The sequence below is a fragment of the Lepidochelys kempii genome, chromosome 3 (genome assembly GCF_965140285.1).
Source record: "Lepidochelys kempii isolate rLepKem1 chromosome 3, rLepKem1.hap1, whole genome shotgun sequence".
Lineage (NCBI taxonomy): Eukaryota > Metazoa > Chordata > Testudines > Cheloniidae > Lepidochelys > Lepidochelys kempii.
Window position 1 is genome coordinate 16,786,931 of NC_136382.1, and position 23,944 is coordinate 16,810,874.

The 23,944-nt window shown below is 46.5% G+C and overlaps 1 protein-coding gene across 4 annotated transcripts in view; it reads right to left on the reverse strand.

The window, feature by feature from the left end:
* The window catches only part of ADGRF5 (adhesion G protein-coupled receptor F5), a 66,777-nt gene extending 43,102 nt beyond the window's left edge, over nt 1-23,675 (reverse strand). For 3 of the 4 annotated variants that reach the window (XM_073335806.2, XM_073335805.2, XM_073335807.2), the window contains exons 1-2: nt 23,325-23,675; nt 17,637-17,778 (exon numbers count right to left, since the gene is read on the reverse strand). In XM_073335806.2, the coding sequence (XP_073191907.2) occupies nt 17,637-17,778; nt 23,325-23,380 (198 nt within the window). In that variant the 5' untranslated portion in view covers nt 23,381-23,675. The remainder of the gene's footprint in view (nt 1-17,636; nt 17,779-23,324) is intronic. The other variant, XM_073335808.2, reaches the window with a different exon arrangement.
* Nucleotides 23,676-23,944: the final 269 nt, after the last annotated feature.

The window sequence follows — 23,944 nt, forward strand, 5'->3', positions numbered from 1 at the left end:
CTGATTAAGAGAGCTTTAAACTAGGAATTTGCGGGAGATGATTGGGAGATGTCCAGGTAACCTCCACGCTGGATTTTAGCATTGTGAGGGAAGAAAACGAAATAAGAAAGGATACACCCGTGGGTAGGAGAATGTATACAAGGAGGAAGGGCAGTGTGGATTTCAGTCTAATAGGTTATACTGGCTGTAGAATGACCATGCCTAATAGGGTACAGAATGTGAGGGAGGCCAAACAGCAAAAATTAAGATGTTTGTACACCAATGCAAGGAACCTAGGCCCTGGTCTACACTAGGACTTTAGGTTGAATTTAGCAGCGTTAAATCGATGTAAACCTGCACCCGTCCACACGATGAAGCCCTTTATTTCGACTTAAAGGGCTCTTAAAATCGATTTCCTTACTCCACCCCTGACAAGTGGATTAGCGCTTAAATCGGCCTTGCCGGCTCGAATTTGGGGTACTGTGGACACAATTCGACGGTATTGGCCCCTGGGAGCTATCCCAGAGTGCTCCATTTTGACCGCTCTGGACAGCACTCTCAACTCAGATGCACTGGCCAGGTAGACAGGAAAAGAACCACGAACTTTTGAATCTCATTTCCTGTTTGGCCAGCATGGCAAGCTGCAGGTGACCATGCAGAGCTCATCAGCAGAGGTGACCATGATGGAGTCCCAGAATCGCAAAAGAGCTCCAGCATGGACCGAACGGGAGGTACGGGATCTGATTGCTGTTTGGGGAGAGGAATCCGTGCTATCAGAACTCCGTTCCAGTTTTCAAAATGCCAAAACCTTTGTCAAAATCTCCCAGGGCATAAAGGACAGAGGCCATAACAGGGACCCAAAGCAGTGCTGCGTGAAACTTAAGGAGCTGAGGAAAGCCTACCAGAAAACCAGAGAGGCAAACGGCCACTCCGGGTCAGAGCCCCAAACGTGCCGCTTCTATGATGAGCTGCATGCCATTTTAGGGGGTTCAGCCACCACTACCCCAGCGTGTTGTTTGACTCCTTCGATGGAGATGGAGGCAACACGGAAGCAGGTTTTGGGGACGAAGAAGATGATGATGATGATGATGAGGTTGTAGATAGCTCACAGCAAGCAAGCGGAGAAACCGGTTTTCCCGACAGCCAGGAACTGTTTCTCACCCTGGACCTGGAGCCAGTACCCCCTGAACCCACCCAAGGCTGCTTCCTGGACCCGGCAGGCAGAGAAGGGACCTCCGGTGAGTGTATCTTTTAAAATACTATACATGGTTTAAAAGCAAGCATGTGAAAGGATTACTTTGCCCTGGCATTCGCGATTCTCCTGGATGTACTCCCAAAGCCTTTGCAAAAGGTTTCTGGGGAGGGCAGCCTTATTGCGTCCTTCATGGTAGGACACTTTACCACTCCAGGCCAGTAACACGTACTCGGGAATCATTGTACAACAAAGCATTGCAGTGTATGTTTGCTGGCGTACAAACAACATCCGTTCTTTATCTCTCTGTGTTATCCTCAGGAGAGTGAGATATCATTCATGGTCACCTGGTTGAAATAGGGTGACACACAGAGGAGCCCGTTCCTGCTGGACTGTTTGCCTGTGGCTGAACAGAAATGTTCCCCGCTGTTAGCCACGGGTGGGGGGGAGTTGAGGGGGTAGCCACGTGGTGGGGGGAGGCAAAATGCGACCTTTTAACGAAAGCACATGTGCTATGTATGTAATGTTAACAGCAAGGTTTACCCTGAAAGAGTGTAGCCACTATTTTATAAAATGTGTCTTTTTAAATACCGCTGTCCCTTTTTTTTTCTCCACCAGCTGCATGTGTTTCAATGATCACAAGATCTTCTCCTTCGCAGAGGCTAGTGAAGATTAGAAAGAAAAAAAAATACACTCGAGATGAAATGTTCTCCGAGCTCATGCTGTCCTCCCGCACTGACAGAGCACAGACAAATGCGTGGAGGCAAATAATGTCAGAGTGCAGGAAAGCACAAAATGACCGGGAGGAGAGGTGGCGGGCTGAAAAGAGTAAGTGGCAGGCTGAAGAGAGTAAGTGGCGGGCTGAAGAAGCTCAAATGTGGCGGCAGCGTAATGAGAGGAGGCAGGATTCAATGCTGAGGCTGCTGGAGGACCAAACCAGTATGCTCCAGTGTATGGCTGAGCTGCAGCAAAGGCAGCTGGAGCACAGACTGCCACTACAGCCCCTGTGTAACCAACCGCCCTCCTCCCCAAGTTCCATAGCCTCCACACCCAGACACCCAAGAACGCGGTGGGGGGGCCACCGGCCAACCAGCCACTCCACCACAGAGGATTGCCCAAAAAAAAGAAGGCTAGCATTCAATAAATTTTAAAGTTGTAAACTTTTAAAGTGCTGTGTGGCATTTTCCTTCCCTCCTCCACCACCCCTCCTGGGCTACCTTGGTAGTTATCCCCCTATTTGTGTGATGAATGAATAAAGAATGCATGAATGTGAAGCAACAATGACTTTATTGCCTCTGCAAGCGGTGATCGAAGGGAGGAGGGGAGGGTGGTTAGCTTACAGGAAAGTAGAGTGAACCAAGGGGTGGGGGGTTTCATCAAAGAGAAACAAACAGAACTTTCACACCATAGCCTGGCCGGTCATGAAACTGGTTTTCAAAGCTTCTCTGATGCGTACCGCGCCCTCCTGTGCTCTTCTAACTGCCCTGGTGTCTGGCTGCACGTAACCAGCAGCCAGGCGATTTGCCTCAACCTCCCACCCCGCCATAAACATCTCCCCCTTACTCTCACAGATATTGTGGAGCACACAGCAAGCAGTAATAACAGTGGGAATATTGGTTTCGCTGAGGTCTAAGCGAGTCAGTAAACTGCGCCAGCGCGCCTTTAAACCTCCAAATGCACATTCTACCACCATTCTGCACTTGCTCAGCCTGTAGTTGAACAGCTCCTGACTACTGTCCAGGCTGCCTGTGTACGGCTTCATGAGCCATGGCATTAAGGGGTAGGCTGGGTCCCCAAGGATACATATAGGCATTTCAACATCCCCAACAGTTATTTTCTGGTCTGGGAATAAAGTCCCTTCCTGCAGCTTTTGAAACAGACCAGAGTTCCTGAAGATGCGAGCGTCATGTACCTTTCCCGGCCATCCCACGTTGATGTTGGTGAAACGTCCCTTGTGATCTACCAGACCTTGCAGCACTATTGAAAAGTACCCCTTGCGGTTTATGTACTCGGCAGCTTGGTGCTCCGGTGCCAAGATAGGGATATGGGTTCCGTCTATGGCCCCACCACAGTTAGGGAATCCCATTGCAGCAAAGCCATCCACTATGACCTGCACATTTCCCAGGGTCACTACCCTTGATATCAGCAGATCTTTGATTGCGTGGGCTACTTGCATCACAGCAGCCCCAACAGTAGATTTGCCCACTCCAAATTGATTCCCAACTGACCGGTAGCTGTCTGGCGTTGCAAGCTTTCACAGGGCAATTACCACTCGCTTCTCAACTGTGAGGGCTGCTCTCATCTTGGTATTCATGCGCTTCAGGGCAGGGGAAAGCAAGTCACAAAGTTCCATGAAAGTGCCCTTACGCATGCGAAAGTTTTGCAGCCACTGGGAATCGTCCCAGACCTGCAACACTATGCGGTCCCACCAGTCTGTGCTTGTTTCTGGAGCCCAGAATCGGCGTTCCACAGCATGAACCTGCCCCATTAGCACCATGATGCATGCATTGGCAGGGCCCATGCTTTCAGAGAAATCTGTGTCCATGCCCTGATCACTCACGTGACCGCGCTGACGTCGCCTCCTCGCCCGGTATCGCTTTACCAGGTTCTGGTGCTGCATATACTGCTGGATAATGCGTGTGGTGTTTAATGTGCTCCTAATTGCCAAAGTGAGCTGAGCGGCCTCCATGCTTGCCTTGGTATGGCGTCCGCACAAAAAAAAGGCGCGGAACGATTGTCTGCCTTTGTTTTCACGGAGGGAGGGAGGGAAGGGGGGCCTGACCATGTGTACCCAGAACCACCCACGACAATGTTTTAGCCCCATCAGAGTGCTCCATTGTGACTGCTCTGGACAGCACTCTCAACTCAGATGCACGATTGTTTGCCGTTGCTCTGACGCAGGGAGGGGCGACTGACGATACGGCTTACAGGATTGGCTTCAGGGAGCTAAAATCAACAAAAGGGGTGGCTTTACATCAAGGAGTATTTCAGGCAGGAGTTCACGGAGGGTTCCAATAAGAAATGGTGCACCTAAGTTATTTTTCTTATTGGAACAAGGAAGTTAGCCTGGCCTCTGATTGATACATGGCTAGATTTACCTTACTGCACCTTCTCTGTGAGTGACTGCAGTGTGACCTAGAGGAATGAGTCCCCTAGACAGGGGAGGAGGCAAATGAGTACAAAACAAATCTGGTCTATTTCTTGTTTTGATCCACTCCATCTATCTTTTACATCTTTGGCTGGCAGCAGACGATGCAGAAGGACTGCATGCCATCCACATCTCATGGCTGCTCGGCAGAAGATGGTACAGTACGACTGCTAGCCATCCTCATCTCTTGCCTGCCCGGCAGAAGATGGTACAATACGACTGCTAGCCATCCTCATCTCTTGCCTGCCCAGCAGAAGATGGTACAGTACGACTGCTAGCAATCCGTATCGCCTGCCTGCTCACCATAAGACAGTTCAATAGGACTGACTGCAGGACTAAAGAGAATGACCTGGTCAAGTCACTCCAAATTTAGTCCCTGCGCCCATGTCTGCCCAGGCGCTCCCAGCCGACGTGGCCAGGAGCACCTCGGACACGACGATGACAGCTACCAGTCGTATTGCACCGTCTGAAGGCAATGGGTTGCTGCTACTGTGTAGCAATGCCATACCGCGTCTGCCAGCACCCAGGAGACATATAGGTGACGGTTACCTGAGCGGGCTCCATGCTTGCCGTGGTATGGCATCTGCACAGGTAACTCAGGAAAAAAGGCGCGAAACGATTGTCTGCCCTTGCTTTCACGGAGGGAGTGAGGGAACGGGGGCCTGACGATATGTACCCAGAACCACCCGCGACAATGTTTTAGCCCCATCAGGCATTGGGATCTCAACCCAGAATTCCAATGGGCAGCGGAGACTGCGGGAACTGTGTGATAGCTACCCACAGTGCAATGCTCCGGAAGTCGACTCTAGCTTCGGTACTGTGGAAGCACTCCGCCGAGTTAATGCACTTAATGCACTTAGAGCATTTTCTGTGGGGACACACACACTCGAATATATAAAACCGATTTCTAAAAAAACGACTTCTATAAATTCGACCTTATTCCGTAGTGTAGACATACCCTAGGTAACAAAATGGAGGAACTAGAGCTACTGGTGCAGGAAGTGAAACCAGAGATTCTAGGGATAACAGAAACATGGTGGAATAGTCGTCATGACTGGACTACAGGTATTGAAGGGTCTGTGCTGTTTAGGAAAGACCGAAATAAAGGTAAAGGTGGTGGAGTAGCATTGTATATCAATGATGAGGTAGAATGTAAAGAAATAAGAAGCGATGGAATGGATAAGACAGAGTCTGTCTGGGTAAAAATTACATTGGGGAAGAAAACTATTAGAGCTTCCCCTGGGATAGTACTTGGGGTGTTCTATAGACTGCCGGGATCTAATTTGGATATGGATAGAGCCCTCTTTAATGTTTTTAATGAAGTAAATATTAAAGAAAACTGCGTGATCATGGGAGACTTTAACTTCCCAGATGGAGGACAAGTGCTAGTAATAAAAATAGGGCTCAGATTTTCCTAGATGCCATAGCTGATGGATTTCTTCATCAAATAGTTGCTGAACCGACTAGAGGGGATGCCATTTTAGATTTGGTTTTAGTGAGTAGTGAAGACCTCATAGAAGAAATGATTGTAGGGGACAATCTTGGTTCGAGTGATCATGAACTAATTCAGTTCAAACTGAATGGAAGGATTAACAAAAGTAAATCTGCAACTAGGGTTTTTGATTTCAAAAGGGCTGACTTTCAAAAATTAAGGAAATTAGTTAGGGAGGTGGATTGGACTGAAGAATTTATGGATCTAAAGGCAGAGGAGGCCTGGGATTACTTTAAATCAAAGCTGCAGAAGCTATCGGAAGCCTGCATCCCAAGAAAGAGGGAAAAATTCATAGGCAGGAGTTGTAGACCAAGCTGGATGAGCAAGCATCTCAGAAAGGTGATTAAGAGAAAGCATACAGGGAGTGGAAGATGGGAGGGATCAGCAAGGAAAGCTACCTTATTGAGGTCAGAACAAGGAGGGATAAAGTGAGAAAGGCTAAAAGTCAAGTAGAGCTGGACTTGCAGAGGGAATTAAAACCAATAGTAAAAGGTTCTATAGCCATATAAATAAGAAGAAAACAAAGAAAGAAGAAGTGCGACCGCTAAACACTGAGGATGGAGTGGAGATCAAGGATAATCTAGGCATGGCCCAATATCTAAACAAATACTTTGCCTCAGTCTTTAATAAGGCTAAAGAGGATCTTAGGGATAATGGTAGCATGACAAATGGGAATGAGGATATGGAGATAGATATTACCATATTTGAGGTAGAAGCGAAACTCGAACATCTTAATGGGACTAAATGGGGGGGCCCAGATAATCTTCATCCAAGAATATTAAAGGAATTGGCACATGAAATTGTAAGCCCATTAGCAAGAATTTTTAATGAATCTGTAAACTCAGGGGTTGTACCGTATGATTGGAGAATTGCTAACATAGTTCCTATTTTTAAGAAAGGGAAAAAAAAGTGATCTGGGTAACTACAGGCCTGTTAGTTTGACATCTGTAGTATGCAAGGTCTTGAAAAAATTTTTGAAGGAGTAAGTAGTTAAGGACATTGAGGTCAGTGGTAAATGGGACAAAATACAACATGGTTTTACAAAAGGTAGATTGTGCCAGACCAACCTGATCTCCTTCTTTGAGAAAGTAACAGATTTTTTAGACAAAGGAAACGCAGTGGATTTAATTTACCTAGACTTCAGTAAGGCATTTGATACTGTGCCACATAGGGAATTACTAGTTAAATTGGAAAAGATGGGGATCAATATGAAAATTGAAAGGTGGATAAGGAATTAGTTAAAAGGAAGACTACAGCGGGTCCTAGTGAAAGGTGAACTGTCAGGCTGGAGGGAGGTTACCAGTGGAGTTCCTCAGCGATCGGTTTTGGGACCAATCTTATTTAATCTTTTTATTACTGACCTTGGCACAAAAAGTGGGAGTGTGCTAATAAAGTTTGCGGATGATACAAAGCTGGGAGGCATTGCCAATTTAGAGAAGGACCAGGAAATCATACAGGAAGATTTGGATGACCTTGTAAACTGGAGTAATAGTAATAGGATGAAATTTAATAGTGAGAAGTGTAACGTTATACATTTAGGGATTAATAATAAGAATTTTAGTTATAAGCTGGGGACGCATCAATTAGAAGTAACGGAGGAGGAGAAGGACCTTGGAGTATTGGTTGATCATAGGATGACTATGAGCCGCCAATGTGATATGACCGTGAAAAAAGCTAATGCGGTCTTGGGATGCATCAGGCAAGGTATTTCCAGTAGAGATAAGGAGGTGTTAGTACTGTTATACAAGGCACTGGTGAGACCTCACCTGGAATACCGTGTGTAGTTCTGGTCTCCTGTGTTTAAGAAGGATGAATTCAAACTGGAACAGGTACAGAGAAGGGCTACTAGGATGATCCAAGGAATGGAAAACTTGTCTTGTGAAAGGAGACTCAAGGAGCTTGGCTTGTTTAGCCTAACTAAAAGAAGGTTGAGGGGAGATATGATTGCTCCCTATAAATATATCAGAGAGATAAATACTAGGGAGGGAGAGGAATTATTTAAGATCAGTACCGATGTGGACACAAGAACAAATGGATATAAACTGGTCATTGGGAAGTTTAGACTTGAAATTAGACAAAGGTTTTTAACCATCAGAGGAGTGAAGTTTTGGAATAGCCTTCCAAGGGAAGCAGTGGGGGCAAAAGACCTATCTGGCTTTAAGATTAAAGTCAGTAAGTTTATGGAGGAGATGGTATGATGGGATAACATGATTTTGGCAATTAACTGATCTTTAAATATTCATGGTAAATAGGCCCAATGGCCTGTGACGGAATGTTAGATGGGGTGGGATCTGAGTTACTACAGAAAATTCTTTCCTGGGTGTCTGGCTGGTGAATCTTGCCCATATGCTCAGGGTTTAGCTGATCGCCATATTTGGGGTCGGGAAGGAATTTTCCTCCAGGGCAGATTGGAAGAGGCCCTGGAGGTTTTTCGCCTTCCTCTGTAGCATGCCCCACGGGTCACTTGCTGGAGGATTCTCTGCTCCTTGAGGTCTTTAAACCACGATTTGAGGACTTCAGTAGTTCAGACATAGGTGAGAGGTTTTTCGCAGGAGTGGGTGGGTGAGATTCTGTGGCCTGCATTGTGCAGGAGGTCAGACTAGATGATTATAATGGTCCCTTCTGACCTTAGTATCCATGAATCTATGTTGACATAGCTAGGTTGATGCAGTGGCAGAGTAGACACTGTGTTGCTTGTGTCGACTTAAGTGGTCTCCAGGAGGCAACCCACAATGACCCACTGTGACTGCTCTAGTTGCTATTTTCAACTCCTCTGCCCAGCAGCTAGGTACACAGGAACAAGCTCCTCCCCCCTTACAGGACTGCTAATTTTTTAATTTTCATTTCCTGTTTGGTCAGTGTGGAGAGCTCACCTAGCAACTGCCCAACTGAGCATGCCAGGCCCATGCTCCAAATGCACTCCAGCCTAGAGTACACAGGAGTTGGTGGATCGCCCGGGTCTGTGGGGAGAAGAGCCTGAGCAGACTCAGCTCAGATCTAGCTGTAGGAATGTGGACATTCACAAGCAGATCTCTTGGGCTGTAGGGGGAGAAGGGCTACTAGGGCTACTCGCAGCAGTGCCGAGTGAAAGCCAAGGAGCTGCGTCAGGCCAGAGGAGACCAGCACTGAGCACCCAGAGGCCGCAATTCAGCAGCATGCAGCATCTCCAATGCGAGCCCTCTCCCGCCGCCCGCTCATGCTGCTGGGGGACAGAGACTCATCAGGCTCTGGCAAGGGAGTGGGGCCGAATGGATGGAGCCGGGGCTGGGAGTCTGGACTCCTGTGTTCTCTCCCTAGCTCTGGGAGGGGAGTGGGGTGTAGGGGTTGGGAGGGGGGGTATATCATTCAGAGATCATAGAAAGAGGTGCATTTTCAATGCTACATTACTTCATTCACAGCATGGTTCAGACCAGGTTGCCAAAAACACAGTGACAGGCACAACACAGGAAAGCAGCATACATCGCTGAGGGGTCATTATTAAAACAGTCTTTCAAAGCCTTCCTGAGCCGTATAGCTCCCTGCTGAGTTCCTCTTATAGCCCTGGTATCTGGCTGCTCAAAATCAGCAGACAGCTGATCCACTTCCACCCTTCATGCGGCAGAAACTTCTCTCCCTTTGTTTCACAGATATTATGAAGCATGCAGCAGGCAACTATAACCATGAGAATATCTTTTTTCACTGAGGTCTAACCTAGTGAGTAGACTGCTCCAGCGCCCCTTCAAACGGCCAAAGGCACATCAACCATCATTCTGCACCTGCTGAGCTGATTGTTGAAGTGCTTCTTGCTGCTGTGTAGGTGTCTGGTGTCCAGCTTCATGAGCTGCGGGAGTAAGGGATAGGCTGGTTCTCTCAGGATCACTATGGGCATTTCAACATTTCCAGTGGTGATTTTTGTGGTCCGGAAAGAAAATCTCTGCTTGCAGATTTCTGAACAGGACTGTGTTTTTAAAGATATGCGCATCACGCACCTTCCCGGCCCATTCCATGTTGATGTTGGTAAAAACATCCCCAGTGAGCCACCAGTGCTTGCTACACCATAGAAAAGTATTCCTTTCTGTTTATGTATTCTGTGGCAAGGTGGTCTGGTGCCAAGATAGGGCTATGCATGTCCTCTATCGCCCCACTGCAGTTAAGTAACCCCATTGCAGCAAAACCATCCAGTGTCTCCTGCACATTGCCCAGAGTCAGAGTCCTTCTTAGAATCATAGAATGATTGCAGAAGGCAATCTTAGCAGAAGGCAATCAATGGTCCTGCAGACCTGGATCATAGCAACCCCCAAGGTGGATTTCCCAACTCCAGATTGATTCACAACTCAACGGTAGCAGTCTGGTGTTGCCAGCTTCCACATAGCGATCACCACTCGCTTCTCCACTATCAATGCAACTCTTATTTTGGTGTCGCTGCACTGAAGGACTAAGGAGAGCTCCTCACAAAGTTGCTGGAAAGTGGCCTAGTGCATACAAAAGTTCTGCAGCCACTGCTCATCAGCCCATACCTGGATAATGATGTGATCCCACCAGTCAGTGCTTGTTTCTCAGGACCAGAAACAGCACTCCACTCTGTTCATCTGCTCTGCGACTGCCAACAGCAACCAGGAATTGTTTGTTTCCATGACTTCCAGCTACTTGAAAGGAAATTGCCATATTCCAAGCAGCAGCTCCTCTGGTTGCTCTGGAAATACTGCAGGATCAGGTGTGTTGTGTTCACCACGCTCACCACAATGGTGCAGAGCTGTGCAGGATCCATGCTTGTCTAGAGATGGCAGATACATGGCTATGCTAGGTTTTTGAAAACAGGCATGAAATATTATGGGATGTAGAGAAAACTGCATCATGGGACGTTCACGCCATGTTCCCAGTCACCCCTGAGAGAATGTTTTGCCCCCATGAGACATTGCAAGCCCTTCCCATAACACCTGGTACTAGATTCTGGCAAGTTGCACCGTGGGATAGCTACCCATGATGCACTTCTCTCTGCATTGATGGAAGTGCTACTAGTGAGGACACACTCCGCTGACACAAGAAGTATAGTGTGGACATGCACAACTGACTTAGGGTATGTCTACACTATGAAATTAGGTCGATTTTATAGAAGTCAATCTTTAGAAACTGATTTTATAGAGTCGATTGTGTATGTCCACACTAAGTGCATTAAGTCGGCGGAGTGTGTCCTCACTACCATGGGTAGCATCGACTTACAGAGCGGTCCACTGTGGGTAGCTATCCCACAGTTCCTGCAGTCTCCACTGCCCATTGGAATTCTGGGTTAAGCTCCCAATGCCTGATGGGGCAAAAACATTGTTGTGGGTGGTTTTGGGTACATGTCATCAGGCCCCCCTCCCTCCCTCCATGGAAGCAATGGCAGACAATTGTTTTGCGCCTTTTTTCCTGGGTTACCTGTGCAGACACTATACCACAGCAAGCATGGAGCCTGCTCAGCTCACCGTCACTGTACATCTCCTGCATGCTGCAGATGCGATACTGCATTGCTATACAGCAGCAGCTCCTTGCCTTCACGGCGGACGGTGCAGTAGGACTGATAGCTGTCGTACATCTCCTGGGTGCTCCTGGCAGACCTTGGTTAGGTCGATCAGGGGGCCTGGACAGACATGGATATTCTCCTTTTAGAGCACCAATGGGAGCCAGAGACTCCAGGTCATTCTCTTGGAGATTTAGTCCTGCCTGGAATGTCATGCGAGCTGGAGGCTTCTGCCTCAGGCTGCTCTCCCAGCCAGCAGCATCATGCGGTTGCACCTACTCCAGCCTATCCCTTGCTCCCATGGCTCATGAAGCCTGAACAGTAGTAAGAAGCAGTTCAACTATAGGCTGAGCAAGTGCAGAATGGTGGTAAAATGTGCCTTTGGACGTTTAAAAGCTCGCTGGCGCTGTTTGCTGACTAGGTCAGACCTCAGCGCAACCAACATTCCCATTGTTATTGCTGCTTGCTGGGTGCTCCATAATATCTGTGAGAGTAAGGGGGAGACATTTATGGCGGGGTGGGAGATTGACACAAATTGCCTGGCATTCAATTTTGAGCAGCCAGACACCAGGGTGATTAGAAGAGCACAGCAAGGCGTGCTGCGCATCAGAGAGGCTTTGAAAACCAGTTTCATGACTCACCAGGCTTCGGTGTGACAGTTGTGTGTTTGTCCTTGATGCAAACCAGACCCCTTTGTTGATTTTAATTCCCTGTAAGCCAACCACCCTCCCCTCTTTGAAATAAAGTAACTATTGTTTTGAAACCATGCATTCTTTATTAATTAAAAAAACGAGATAACGGACAAGGTAGCCTGCATGGGGTGGGGGAGGAGGGAAGGACAAGGCCACATTGCTTATTGTAGCCACACTAAAAATAAAACTGTTTGAATGACAGACTTCTGTTGATTGGGCCATCCTCTGGAGTGGAGTGGCTGGGTGCCTGGAGCCTCCCCCTCCATGTTCTTGAACGTCTGGGTGAGGAGGCTATGGAACATGGGGAGGAGGGTAGGTGGTTATGCAGTGGGGGTCTGTGCTCTTGTTGGCTTTCCTGCAGCTCCAACGGACGCTTCATCATATCCATTTGCTCCCCCAACAGATGCTTCATCATGTCCGTTTGCTCCCCCATTAAGCTCAACATCGCATCCTGCCTCCGCTCTTCGTGCTCACTTAATTCTTTCCTGGCCTCTGCAACTGAATGCCTCCATGTATTAAGCTGTGTCCTATCAGTGCGGGACGACTGCATGAGCTTGGAAAACATGTCATCGCGAGTGCGTTTTTTTCACCTTCTAATCTGCAATAACCTCAGGGACGGAGATGATAGGGGGAGTGTAGAAACATTTTATGCTCTACGATTCTGGGGGGACTTCATGGTCACCTGTGCTGCTGAGTTCACCACGCTGATCAAACAGGAAATGAAATTCAAAAGTTCCTGGGCCTTTTCTTTTGTAGCTGGCTGGTGCATCAGAGTTAGAATCATAGAATCATAGAATCATAGAATATCAGGGTTGGAAGGGACCCCAGAAGGTCATCTAGTCCAACCCCCTGCTCGAAGCAGGACCAATTCCCAGTTAAACCATCCCAGCCAGGGCTTTGTCAAGCCTGACTTTAAAAACCTCTAAGGAAGGAGATTCTACCACCTCCCTAGGTAACGCATTCCAGTGTTTCACCACCCTCTTAGTGAAAAAGTTTTTCCTAATATCCAATCTAAACCTCCCCCACTGCAACTTGAGACCATTACTCCTCGTTCTGTCATCTGCTACCATTGAGAACAGTCTAGAGCCATCCTCTTTGGAACCCCCTTTCAGGTAGTTGAAAGCAGCTATCAAATCCCCCCTCATTCTTCTCTTCTGCAGGCTAAACAATCCCAGCTCCCTCAGCCTCTCCTCATAACTCATGTGTTCCAGACCCCTAATCATTTTTGTTGCCCTTCGCTGGACTCTCCAATTTTTCCACATCCTTCTTGAAGTGTGGGGCCCAAAACTGGACACAGTATTCCAGATGAGGCCTCACCAATGTCGAATAGAGGGGAACGATCACGTCCCTCGATCTGCTCGCTATGCCCCTACTTATACATCCCAAAATGCCATTGGCCTTCTTGGCAACAAGGGCACACTGCTGACTTGACACTGCAAAAGTCGACATAATTTTGTAGTGTAGACATACCCTGGAACAGGAATGCCAGCCAAGGTCTGAGGAGCCCAGTGGGGGACAGGGAGAGGGAACTGGAGCTGAGGATATGGGCACTTAGCTGAATTTTTTTAAAAACCTTGGGGTCTAGTTTCCCCCACCGAATAGCAGGAGTGCAGGGTTTTATCAGCTCTATCTGGATCCCCTTCAGGGGAAGGACTGGTAGCATCCCAGTCAATTGAAAACTCAGCCACCTATTTCTCAGGCCATCACTAGCATGCTTTAGGCAGGGGCATGATGGCACAAGGGACACAGAGTAGCCGAGTTCATGCAGGGGTCTGCCAAGTAGAGTACAGCATGTGTTATTTTTAGATCAACCCTAGAATGCACTGGCACCGTTCCTAGTGATGGGCCAAAAAACACAAGTGGCGACACAGAGGCAGGAAGTTTGCATCTTCGTCGGTTTGTGGAACTTAATTCAAACCTTTATTTACAGTGCTGGTGAATAGCTTGGCACCCCTTAAGACACCTCATCACACAAAGGAGCCACACGGAGTGTGATTAGAGCTGCTTCCTCCTCAGATTACATCAGTCCTGATTGTAAAGATTCCCAAAGCATATTTTGCTGCACAAATAGGGATGCAAGCCTTTCTCCTGGCCAAATTTCAGCTTGAAGAGTTACATGATGCTTACAAGTATCAGAGAGGTAGCCATGTTAGTCTGGATCTGTAAAAGTGACAGAGTCTTGTGGCACCTTATAGACTAACAGATGTATTAGAGCATAAGCTTTCGTGGGTGAATACCCACTTCGTTGGATGCATGTAGTGGAAATTTCCAGAGGCAGGTATAAATATGCAAGCAAGAATCAGGCTAGGGATAATGAGGTTAGTTCAATCAGGGAGGATGAGGACCTCTTCTAGCAGTTGAGGTGTGAACACCAAGGGAGGAGAAACTGATTTTGAGCTTTTGATGCTTACCTAAGTCCACTTCCTCCCTCAGTTTGAAGCTGTAGAAAGAAGTCTTAAGTTCCTCTCCTAACTGATTGAGGTTTTGCTGTTCACTGTTAAACAACTGCCACGTTGCGCCAAGAAGTGGCTGCAATTCAAGACCTGGTGAAGTTGGCTTGTTTGCAAAGCATTTTGGGACCCTTCTGGATTGCAGATGCTATATAAATATTAGGTGTGGTGTATTGAAAAGTGGGTAAAAATTGCAAGCTGTCACATTAAATCCTAGTCCTACTTGCCCCTAAGGAAAGTGTGTGATCTATGTCCTCCGCAGAAAGCCAGCCTAGAGCAAGGTGCGGTGAGTTGGGCCTCTCTGCTTTAGGGAGCAGGTGGCTTTGTCTCTCGCTGTTTTGAGGTTCTTGTCTTAGGGTTCTGGATTCTAAAAAGTAAAGCAGTGTTACATCACAACCTTCCTGAAAGAGCACTTTATGGTTTTTATCTATCTTTTTTGTGTGTATGCTGTGAACTTAACCTAGGATATCAGATATTTTTGTTCAATATATGCTCTCCACCCAAAGCTCTGTGGTTAAGGAACGGCTTGCAAAAACAAAACAAAAAGAGACACTTTCTCCCTCTTAGTCATCAGCTGTAGGAAGTGATGTGCTGATGGAACCAGAGAGCTGATGCTTTTAGCTCCTGATCTTGGACAACCTATTAACTCAGTAAAGCCGCTAGAACAGAAGGGGGGGAAAATCACTCCTCATCACACTAAGGTAATCAGGTTTAGTGTGGGGAAATATGTAGGGTTCAGGGGGAGAAAAACAATGCCCCAACCCAGTCCACCAACAGCTGTCTATGATAACCCCTCTATGCAGAGATTCCCAAACACTAGTTCCAGCCATTGGCTCCTTGTCATAAATATAAAGGGAAGGGTAAACCCCTTTGAAATCCCTCCTGGCCAGGGGAAAGCTCCTCTCACCTGTAAAGGGTTAAGAAGCTAAAGGTAACCTCGCTGGCACCTGACCAAAATGACCAATGAGGAGACAAGATACTTTCAAAATCTGGGAGGAGGGAGAGAAACAAAGGGTCTGTGGGTCTGTCTATATGCTGGTCTTTGTCGGGGATAGACCAGGAATGGAGTCTTAGAACTTTTAGTAAGTAATCTAGCTAGGTATGTGTTAGATTATGATTTCTTTAAATGGCTGAGAAAAGAATTGTGCTGAATAGAATAACTATTTCTGTCTGTGTATCTTTTTTGTAACTTAAGGTTTTGCCTAGAGGGGTTCTCTATGTTTTTGAATCTAATTACCCTGTAAGATATCTACCATCCTGATTTTACAGGAGGGATTTCTTCATTTCTATTTACTTCTATTTTTATTAAAAGTCTTCTTGTAAGAAACTGAATGCTTTTTCATTGTTCTCAGATCCAAGGGTTTGGGTCTGTAGTCACCTAGGCAAATTGGTGAGGCTTTTTATCCAACATTTCCCAGGAAAGGGGGGGTGCAAGTGTTGGGAGGATTGTTCATTGTTCTTAAGATCCAAGGGTCTGGGTCTGTAGTCACCTAGGCAAATTGGTGAGGCTTTTTACCAAACCTTGTCCAGGAAGTGGGGTGCAAGGTTTTGGGACGTATTTTGGGGGGAAGGATGCGTCCAAACAGCTCTTCCCCAGTAACCAGTATTAGTTTGGTGGTGGTAGCGGCCAGTCCAAGGACAATGGGTGGAATATTTTGTACCTTGGGGAAGTTTTGACCTAAGCTGGTAAAGATAAGCTTAGGAGGTTTTTCATGCAGGTCCCCACATCTGTACCCTAGAGTTCAGAGTGGGGGAGGAACCTTGACACTCCTCCTCCATCTTGTTCCCTAGGTTCCTCTCTGCTCCATTGTATTCAGTAACTGGTGCATAGTCCATCTCAGTGGTGCAAAGGGGGTGGAGAGGTCGGTCTTGCTCTCTCTCTTTCTCTCTCTCCTTAAAACTGCTCCAGTGAAAAACAAACCCTCTCTCTAGGCACTCTTTCTCCAAAACACAGTGGGAAAGGCAGGTTCCCATTGCACATAGGTGATCTGGAAGTTACAGGCCGACACAAGGGGCTTCTGTGCCCTGTGTGTGGTGCTGAATCAGATGAGGATCTGCACAAGAATGTGTGCTGCGGGGTGTGTGTGTGTGTGGGGGGGGGGTCTATTGGCCGAGAACCCTACAGTGGGGTCACAACTGGCCACAACTACTTCTCCCTGTGGGCTATCTTCATCTTATTATTTATTTCTAGTGCAGCTGTATGTTGAGGCCCCACTGGAGATCAGGACCCCATTGTTCCAGGCCCTGTAGATACACAGACAAAGCAAAAGGCAGCATCTGCCTTAAAGAGCTTATAGTCTAAAGAAAGGAAGTATTATGTGGTCTAATCATTAGCATACTGGATTGGCAGACATGGGTTATAGTCCTTCTCCCTACCCTGACCAGTTGTGTGACCTGGGGCAAGTCATTTCACTTCACTGTTTCTCCTCCCACCCTTTGTCTTGTCTATTTAGACTGTAAGCCCTTCAGGGAAGGGGCTGCCTGCTACCATGTGTATGTCCAACACCTAGCACACTGGGGGCCTGTAGGTGCTGCCATAATAAATATTATCCCTATTCGCCAGGTGGGAAATGAGACACAGTAAAAAGACATTTTGTACAGGAAGACAATGGAAGAGGTGAAAATTGAACCCAGATCTGAGTCCCAGCTCTGTTTTAAACAGGAGACACCATTATCACAGCAGCTGATGCTTTTGTCCAGAGATTGCCCCAGGGCCTGCTTTCAGGGTACCAGGAACCGGATTTTTGTTCACACAACTATTGACACAATTCCCACCCAAGCATAGCTCACGGAGCGAGCATTTAAACCAAGCTATCTAAGCCGCTGATAGCCTAACATGGTAAGAAGGTAGGAAATATGACATCTTGCTCAGTTTACACTGAACGTGTTGAGTTAGGGCTTCACTTACTGGTCGCAGTGGGTTATTTCTGCAGTCAGTGGAGCAGGCCATTTAGCTGTCTATGCATTTATAAAGGATGGCTACATTGCAAAATCCAGCAGCTCCTCAAGTTGTTCTCATTTGACCCAGTGGACAGGGCACTATAGGAGACCTATGTTCAGATCCTGGGTCTCCTGGCTGACCTTGGGCAAGTCTTTATGGGGATAATGACACTGATCTCCTTTGAGGCTGATGGAAGGAAAAGTGCTATATAAGAGTTAGGCATTATTATAAACCAACTGAAAACCACCATAAAAGTTACTTACTGAGTGATGGATGAATGGATCAAAATTAAGTTCAAAATTAACTTCCATCGAAGCGTGGGTAGATGTGGTGACAATTAGAAGTAGGAAGCAGAAGACTTTAATGCCCAGGGACAGCATTTCACCCAATACTTTATTGCAGAATCTGAATGAAAAATATAGCAAAAGGTTAGGAATTTTTCTATCTCCTACCACATGACTTTGTCCTTCAACTCCCTTTCCCAGGGTATCCTAGCCCTAAAAGGCTCCCCAGCTTTTTTTGTGCTTGTAATACTTCTCCCTAAAATGTGCCCAGCTCTGAGAGCTCTGCTTCCTGCCAAGGGAGAGAAAGGGAATCCTTTCATTGTTGTTATGCATACTGGGGAGCACCTAGAGGTGCTGTTCAGGGATTGGCAGGTGCTGTACACAATGGATAAAGGAAAAAATGGTCCCTGCCCCAAAGAGGTTACAGTCCCAGGACAAGACGGAGCGTCTGGTTTTTACCAGCAAAGTGCTATGAGTGCCATTCTCATGATCAGCATAGCAGTTACTAGCTTGTTGAGACAGTGTGGTCTCATGGCTAGAGAAGTTGAGTGGGACTCAGGACTGCTGGGTTCTATTTCTGACTCTGCTGTGCACCCTTGTCTGAGTCACCTCACCTCTTGCTTTGCTTCTGTTTCATCTGCCACTCTTTGGATATGTCTATATCCGGATTGGTGGGCAGCGATCGGTCCAGTGGGGGTCGATTTATCATGTCTAGTCTAGACGCGATAAATCGACCCCCAAGTGCTCTCCCATCAACTCCTGTACTCCACCACCACGAGAGGTGCAGCCAGAGTCGACCAGAGAGCGGCAGCAGTCAACTCACCGCAGTGAAGACACTGCAGTGAATAGGTGTAAGTACGTCGACTTCAACTACGTTATTCACGTAGCTGAAGTTGCATAACTTAGATCGATTTCCCCCCACCATGAGTTTAGACTGGCCAAGTCTTGTTTTTAGACTGTAAGTTCTTCAGGACAGAGACTGTTTCTTACTGTGTGTGTGTGTGTGTTTGTACAGCACCTCGCACAATGGAGCCTCTAGGCATTACTGTAATAACAACAATAATGTTCAGGAACAGTGAGGAGTTTCAAAAAGGTCTCAGCTTCAAGCTAGAGTTTATATTCACCCCTACGTACAGGATGAACATAAGGCCGATGCACCACTTTCAACGCGGTATGTGTCCGGATCTTCTTCCTGGACAAGGAGGAAATGAGCCAGCTTTCCTAGAGAAGCCATTTGTAAAATAGAGAAGGATGGCATTGTGAGGGGCAGGAACAAAACTCACTCCCAGTACAAAGGGACAGGATGTGAATGAAGATACAAAAATTAAAACCCAGCAATTTTTCAGATTTCTAACACCAAGTATGTTGGGTTCATTTAATCAAAAAATTGGAAAAACGTTGAGGAATTTTTTTTTGTACAAACATTTGTTTCCTTCTAAAGGCTCTTTTCATGGGGGTGGGGGCAAAGCTTTTCTATGAAAAAAATGAGCAACTTATTTTCTTGCTTACACCAGTTTACATCTATACTAACTCCACTGACTTCAATGGCCTTACTCCTGCTCTACACTGGAGTAAGCAAGAGGAGAATCAGTGTAATTGTAATGAGTTTGGAGCTATTGGGCCAAATTCTGCTCTTTTGTTGTTGTTGTTTACTATTTGCATTACTGTTGTACCTATGAAGCCCAGTCAGGGACCAGGGACCCATTGTGCAAAGTCATGTACAAACACAGAAAAAAAGACAGTCCCTGCTCCAAGGGACCTATTATCTAGGTATAAGAAAAGAGACAACAAATACACCTCTACCCCGATATAATGTGACCCGATATAACACGAATCCGGATATAATGCGGTAAAGCAGCGCTCCGGTGGATCAAAGCAAGTTTGATATAACATGGTTTCACCTATAACGCGGTAAGATTTTTTTGACTCCTGAGGACCACGTTATATCAGGGTAGAGGTGTAGATAGAGCCTGATGGGGGAGCCCAAGGAAACAATGACAGGCAGTGATCTCTGCACACCAGCAGCCTAGCAGTTGTTAGCATCAAGGCAAAAGAGATTTCTGAGGAGAGAATTGAGGGTGGATAATGAGGTCGCTTTGCAAACGTTTACGGGGCACCTCTCCCAAGTGCGAGGATCAGTGTGGGATAAAGTACGAAGGCACTTGTTTGATAATTTAATAAGTGGGCAATGGACATTGGCATCATGGGCCAATTGGCAGCAGGAGCTGACATTTCCATAGTAAATGAGAGATGGTAGGTAGGTTAAGGATAAGTGTGAAGGGGGGGCCCTGAAAGTGAAGTCAAGTAGCTTATGTCTGACCCAATAGAAAAGGCCACCCAGCAGAAGGATGCAAGAGAGGGGAGACACGGTCAATGTGTCAGGCTACAAAAATGATCCTTGTAGCAGCCTTCTGAGTGGATGTGAGAGGGGCAAGATTGCATTTGGCAAGGCCAGAGGGAAGGATGTGGCACTAATTGCAGTGTCAGATGACGAGAGCCTGGAGGACAGTTTGAGCTGTGTGGATGTATAGAAAAGGCTGTATCTTGGTGGTGTTCTGCAGAAAGAAGATTTAGACGTAGCCTGGTATCATGACAGAGATCTGAGCTGAAGATGTGGCCCAGGTGATGGGCCTGAGTGACAGGCAGGATGGTGGTGCTTTCCATAGGGCTTGAGAAAGGAGGATGAGGGAGGGTTTGGGGAGAAAGATTACAAGCTCTGTTTTAGCCATGTTGAGCTTGAACTGACATCCCGGAGGAGAAGTCAGCGAGACAGGCTGAGGTTTTAGTTTAGATAGAAGGAGGCAGGCCTGCAGTACAGAGGTAGATCTGTGAGTTGTCAGCACAGAGAGGGCAGTTCAATTTGTGTTTGTGGATGACATTGCTCAGAGATAAGCTGTAGATGGAGAAGAGAAGGGACCAAGGGCAGAGCCCTGAGGAATCCCTACAGAAAGCTGGAGGTGGGGATAAGGAGGATCCTCTGAAGCATTTGATGAAGAAGTGATTAGAGAGGTAAGAGGAGAACCAGGAGAGGATTGAGCCACAAAAGCAAAAGGAGAACAAGATTTCAAGAATAAGACCATGGCTGGCTGTGTTGAAGTGACTGACAGGTCAAGGAGGATGAGGGTGGAGAACGAGTTCTGAGCTTTAGCTAGGAAGAGATCATTACAGCCTTTGGTGAGAGTGGTTTCAGTGGAGTGCTAGGGTTAACAGCTGCATTAGAGAGGGTCTAAGATGGCACTGGAGGAGAACTCCAGACAGTGATTGTACGTAGTGCAGTCCATGAGCTTAGAGATAGAAGGGAGATGGAGAAGTGGTTGGCGAAGCAAATGGGGGCCAAGGGAGGTTAAGATGGGAGGACTACAGCATGTTTGTATGGGGAGGGGAAAAGCCAGGGGAGAACGAGAGGTTCGGAAAAGAGTATGGGAGCGGATGCGAGTGGGCATGCGGGAGACCAGGAGACAGGATGGGGTCACAGGGGCACATGGACAGATTACAGTAGGAGAGCAGCCAAGAAACTTCTGTGTCTGTGACAGGGAAGAAGGAGGAGAGAGTTGTAGGAGGCGAAGGAGGAAGGCGGGCAAGTGAGGGGAGGGGGAGATTGTGTCCTGTTTTGCCCATTTTCTCTTGGAACAAATTGGCGAGATCCTGTGTGGAGAGAAAGTGGAGACAGGAGGAGCAGGGGGTTTGAGGAGTGAGTCAAAGGTGGTAAAAAGACAGCTGGGATAAAGAAGTGGACTTGTTTAGCCAGGAAGAGAGCAGAACTGAAGGAGGAGAGAATGAATTTGTAGAGTAGGAAGTCAGGCTGGTCATGGGATTTCTGCTTGAGATGCTCCTCGGTGTGAGGGCAGGAGCAGAGGAAATGGATGCTGGAGGAGAGCCAGTCACATTGATGTAAATCCAGAGTAACTCCACTGGAACAACTCATAATGGGGTTACTTTGGTAAAACAGAGGTGGGGCCAGTGATGCTCAACTATATGGACCCACTTGCCATTCTGTCCTATGGATGGCGAGGAGCTGCTCTCCCAAGTGAGACAGTACAGTGAGGTGTTCATTTTAATTATACAGTATATCTAAAAAGAAAAGGAGTACTTGTGGCACCTTAGAGACTAACCAATTTATTTGAGCATGAGCTTTCGTGAGCTACAGCTCACTTCATCAGATGTTAAAGTCTGCTGCAGTTTCCACGGTAAACATCTGATGAAGTGAGCTGTAGCTCACGAAAGCTCATGCTCAAATAAATTGGTTAGTCTCTAAGGTGCCACAAGTACTCCTTTTCTTTTTGCGAATACAGACTAACACGGCTGTTCCTCTGAAACCTGTCAGTATATCTAAACAGGTTTCTAAATTTATCTTTTAATTAAACAAATTGTTTCAGTGCAGGATGGTACAAAGAGCTTTCATATGCTTTCTTGCTTGCATATGAAAGTGTAGTAAGAAAGATTATTTTCCTGCTCAACAAGTGCATTGTTTTGATATTCTCTATTATAATGTTTCCTTCCAATACATTACATTTTACAGCATGCCATTAATAACCATAGATAGAAAATTCCCGGGATTACACCAAATCTGAAATTAAGCAAAAATTAAGGCAATGGTATACAAGCAAGTTAATAGTGCTATTGGTTATCACAGCAAAAGTTGCCTGTCACATCATATCTTTTGTGCTGGGATAGCATGAAATGAAACTTAGCACAAAAGTATTATTTCTGCAAAACATGAAGCTTCTCTCTCAAGCAGCCTGTTGGGTCTGTGGTAATGCCTCTGTAGGTTTGTGTTTCAAGGTAGCTTTTAAGTGATCTCAGCACTGATGGTGTTTTATATGTGCATTGTAAAAAAACAGTGGATAGAGGTAATAAAACTTTTCTGAGCCACTGTGTCAGCATGACACATATAATGAAAGAGACTAATGCCCTTGGAGACTGAGAGCATGATGGGAGAACATAGTAAACTTCAGTAATTTCTTTCTTTCTTCTTTCCCCTACCCCAGACATTCCTTGACCCCCGGAGTTGTTTAGATCTAACTCTGCTTAGTCTTGTCCCAAGGCAATTAAAACAAGGTCTAAACAATCTCTAACTCCTTTAATTTTGGGTTCCCTAGTCCTTCCTACTTCCACTCACAAACTTTATTTCTGTGTTTCTCGTATTGTGAAGGCAGGCAACGAAAGTCCTAACAGAGTTGGGCAGAAAGTGATTTCTTGAACAAAATTTCTGCAAAACCAAAAAGTTGCATCTGTCAGAATTTCCAGCAAAACATGGCAGCTGTTCACTGCAAAACCGGGAACTAGAAACATGAGCTCCTTTTTGATTTTCAGCAACCAACACTGATAATCCAACAACACACAGCCAACATTTTCAAGAAAAGCCAGACAGTTTCCACCCATTAGAACAAACCCCCAATTTTAGGTTGAAAAAAATTTTGGTGGGAAATATTCAACCAGCCCTCACTCCAAGGTTGATGCAGATGCCTTGGCTGGAAAGGTGTCTGTACTCTTTCATCCACACCATCTGTAAGCTGCAACAGCTCATAAAGCAAGAAAGACCCAACGTTGCTGCTAGCTCTGTCTCCTGCACTACAGCATAGAAGTTTGCTGTCAAGTCACTGGCTGAAAACAAATTTGGCTTGAGGATACAAAATAACCGTAGAAATCATACACCAGGGAACCAACCTGAGCTGGGAGAGGATAGTCTGACTTTCCATGAGCTGAGAGCCGCTCTTCTTCATTCCCAACTTCGGAGAGTTTGTCAGAAGCGTCGCTGAGTCTTTAAAGTGCCTCTTACAAACCCAGCCTAATGTTTCTTTCAGATAAAAAGGCTGTAAATGAAACCCAGGTGTGTAATCTGCTTTACCTGTCCGGTTTTCCCTGTGGAAAGCTCCCTGAATTCAACTCACGCTTCCACTAGCTGTCTGCCTGCTCCCAATGCAGGATGTTCAATGAACTGGCCGGGTTGTCATTACTGCATGGAGCATGGCTGGGGTTTGTGCCTGGGACTCCTTTCGAAGCAACCTGAGTGGCATTGTTATAGTAGACAACACACCAGGCATTTTAAGGCGTTGTTTCCTGGTACCTCTTACCAAGTAATTATTATTTTTTTCCCTACATGTGACCCAAGTCTCCAGCCCCTTTTCTGCACATTGCTCCAGCAAGTGGCCTAACTTGTTCTGCCAGCATTACTCATACTGTTTGTTTGGATTAAACAGTGTCATGAAAGTGGTAACTAACCTGACAAACATGAGGGCTGGCCAGCTGCCCTTGGGTGCTCTTCTTTATGAAATTGCAATGGAATG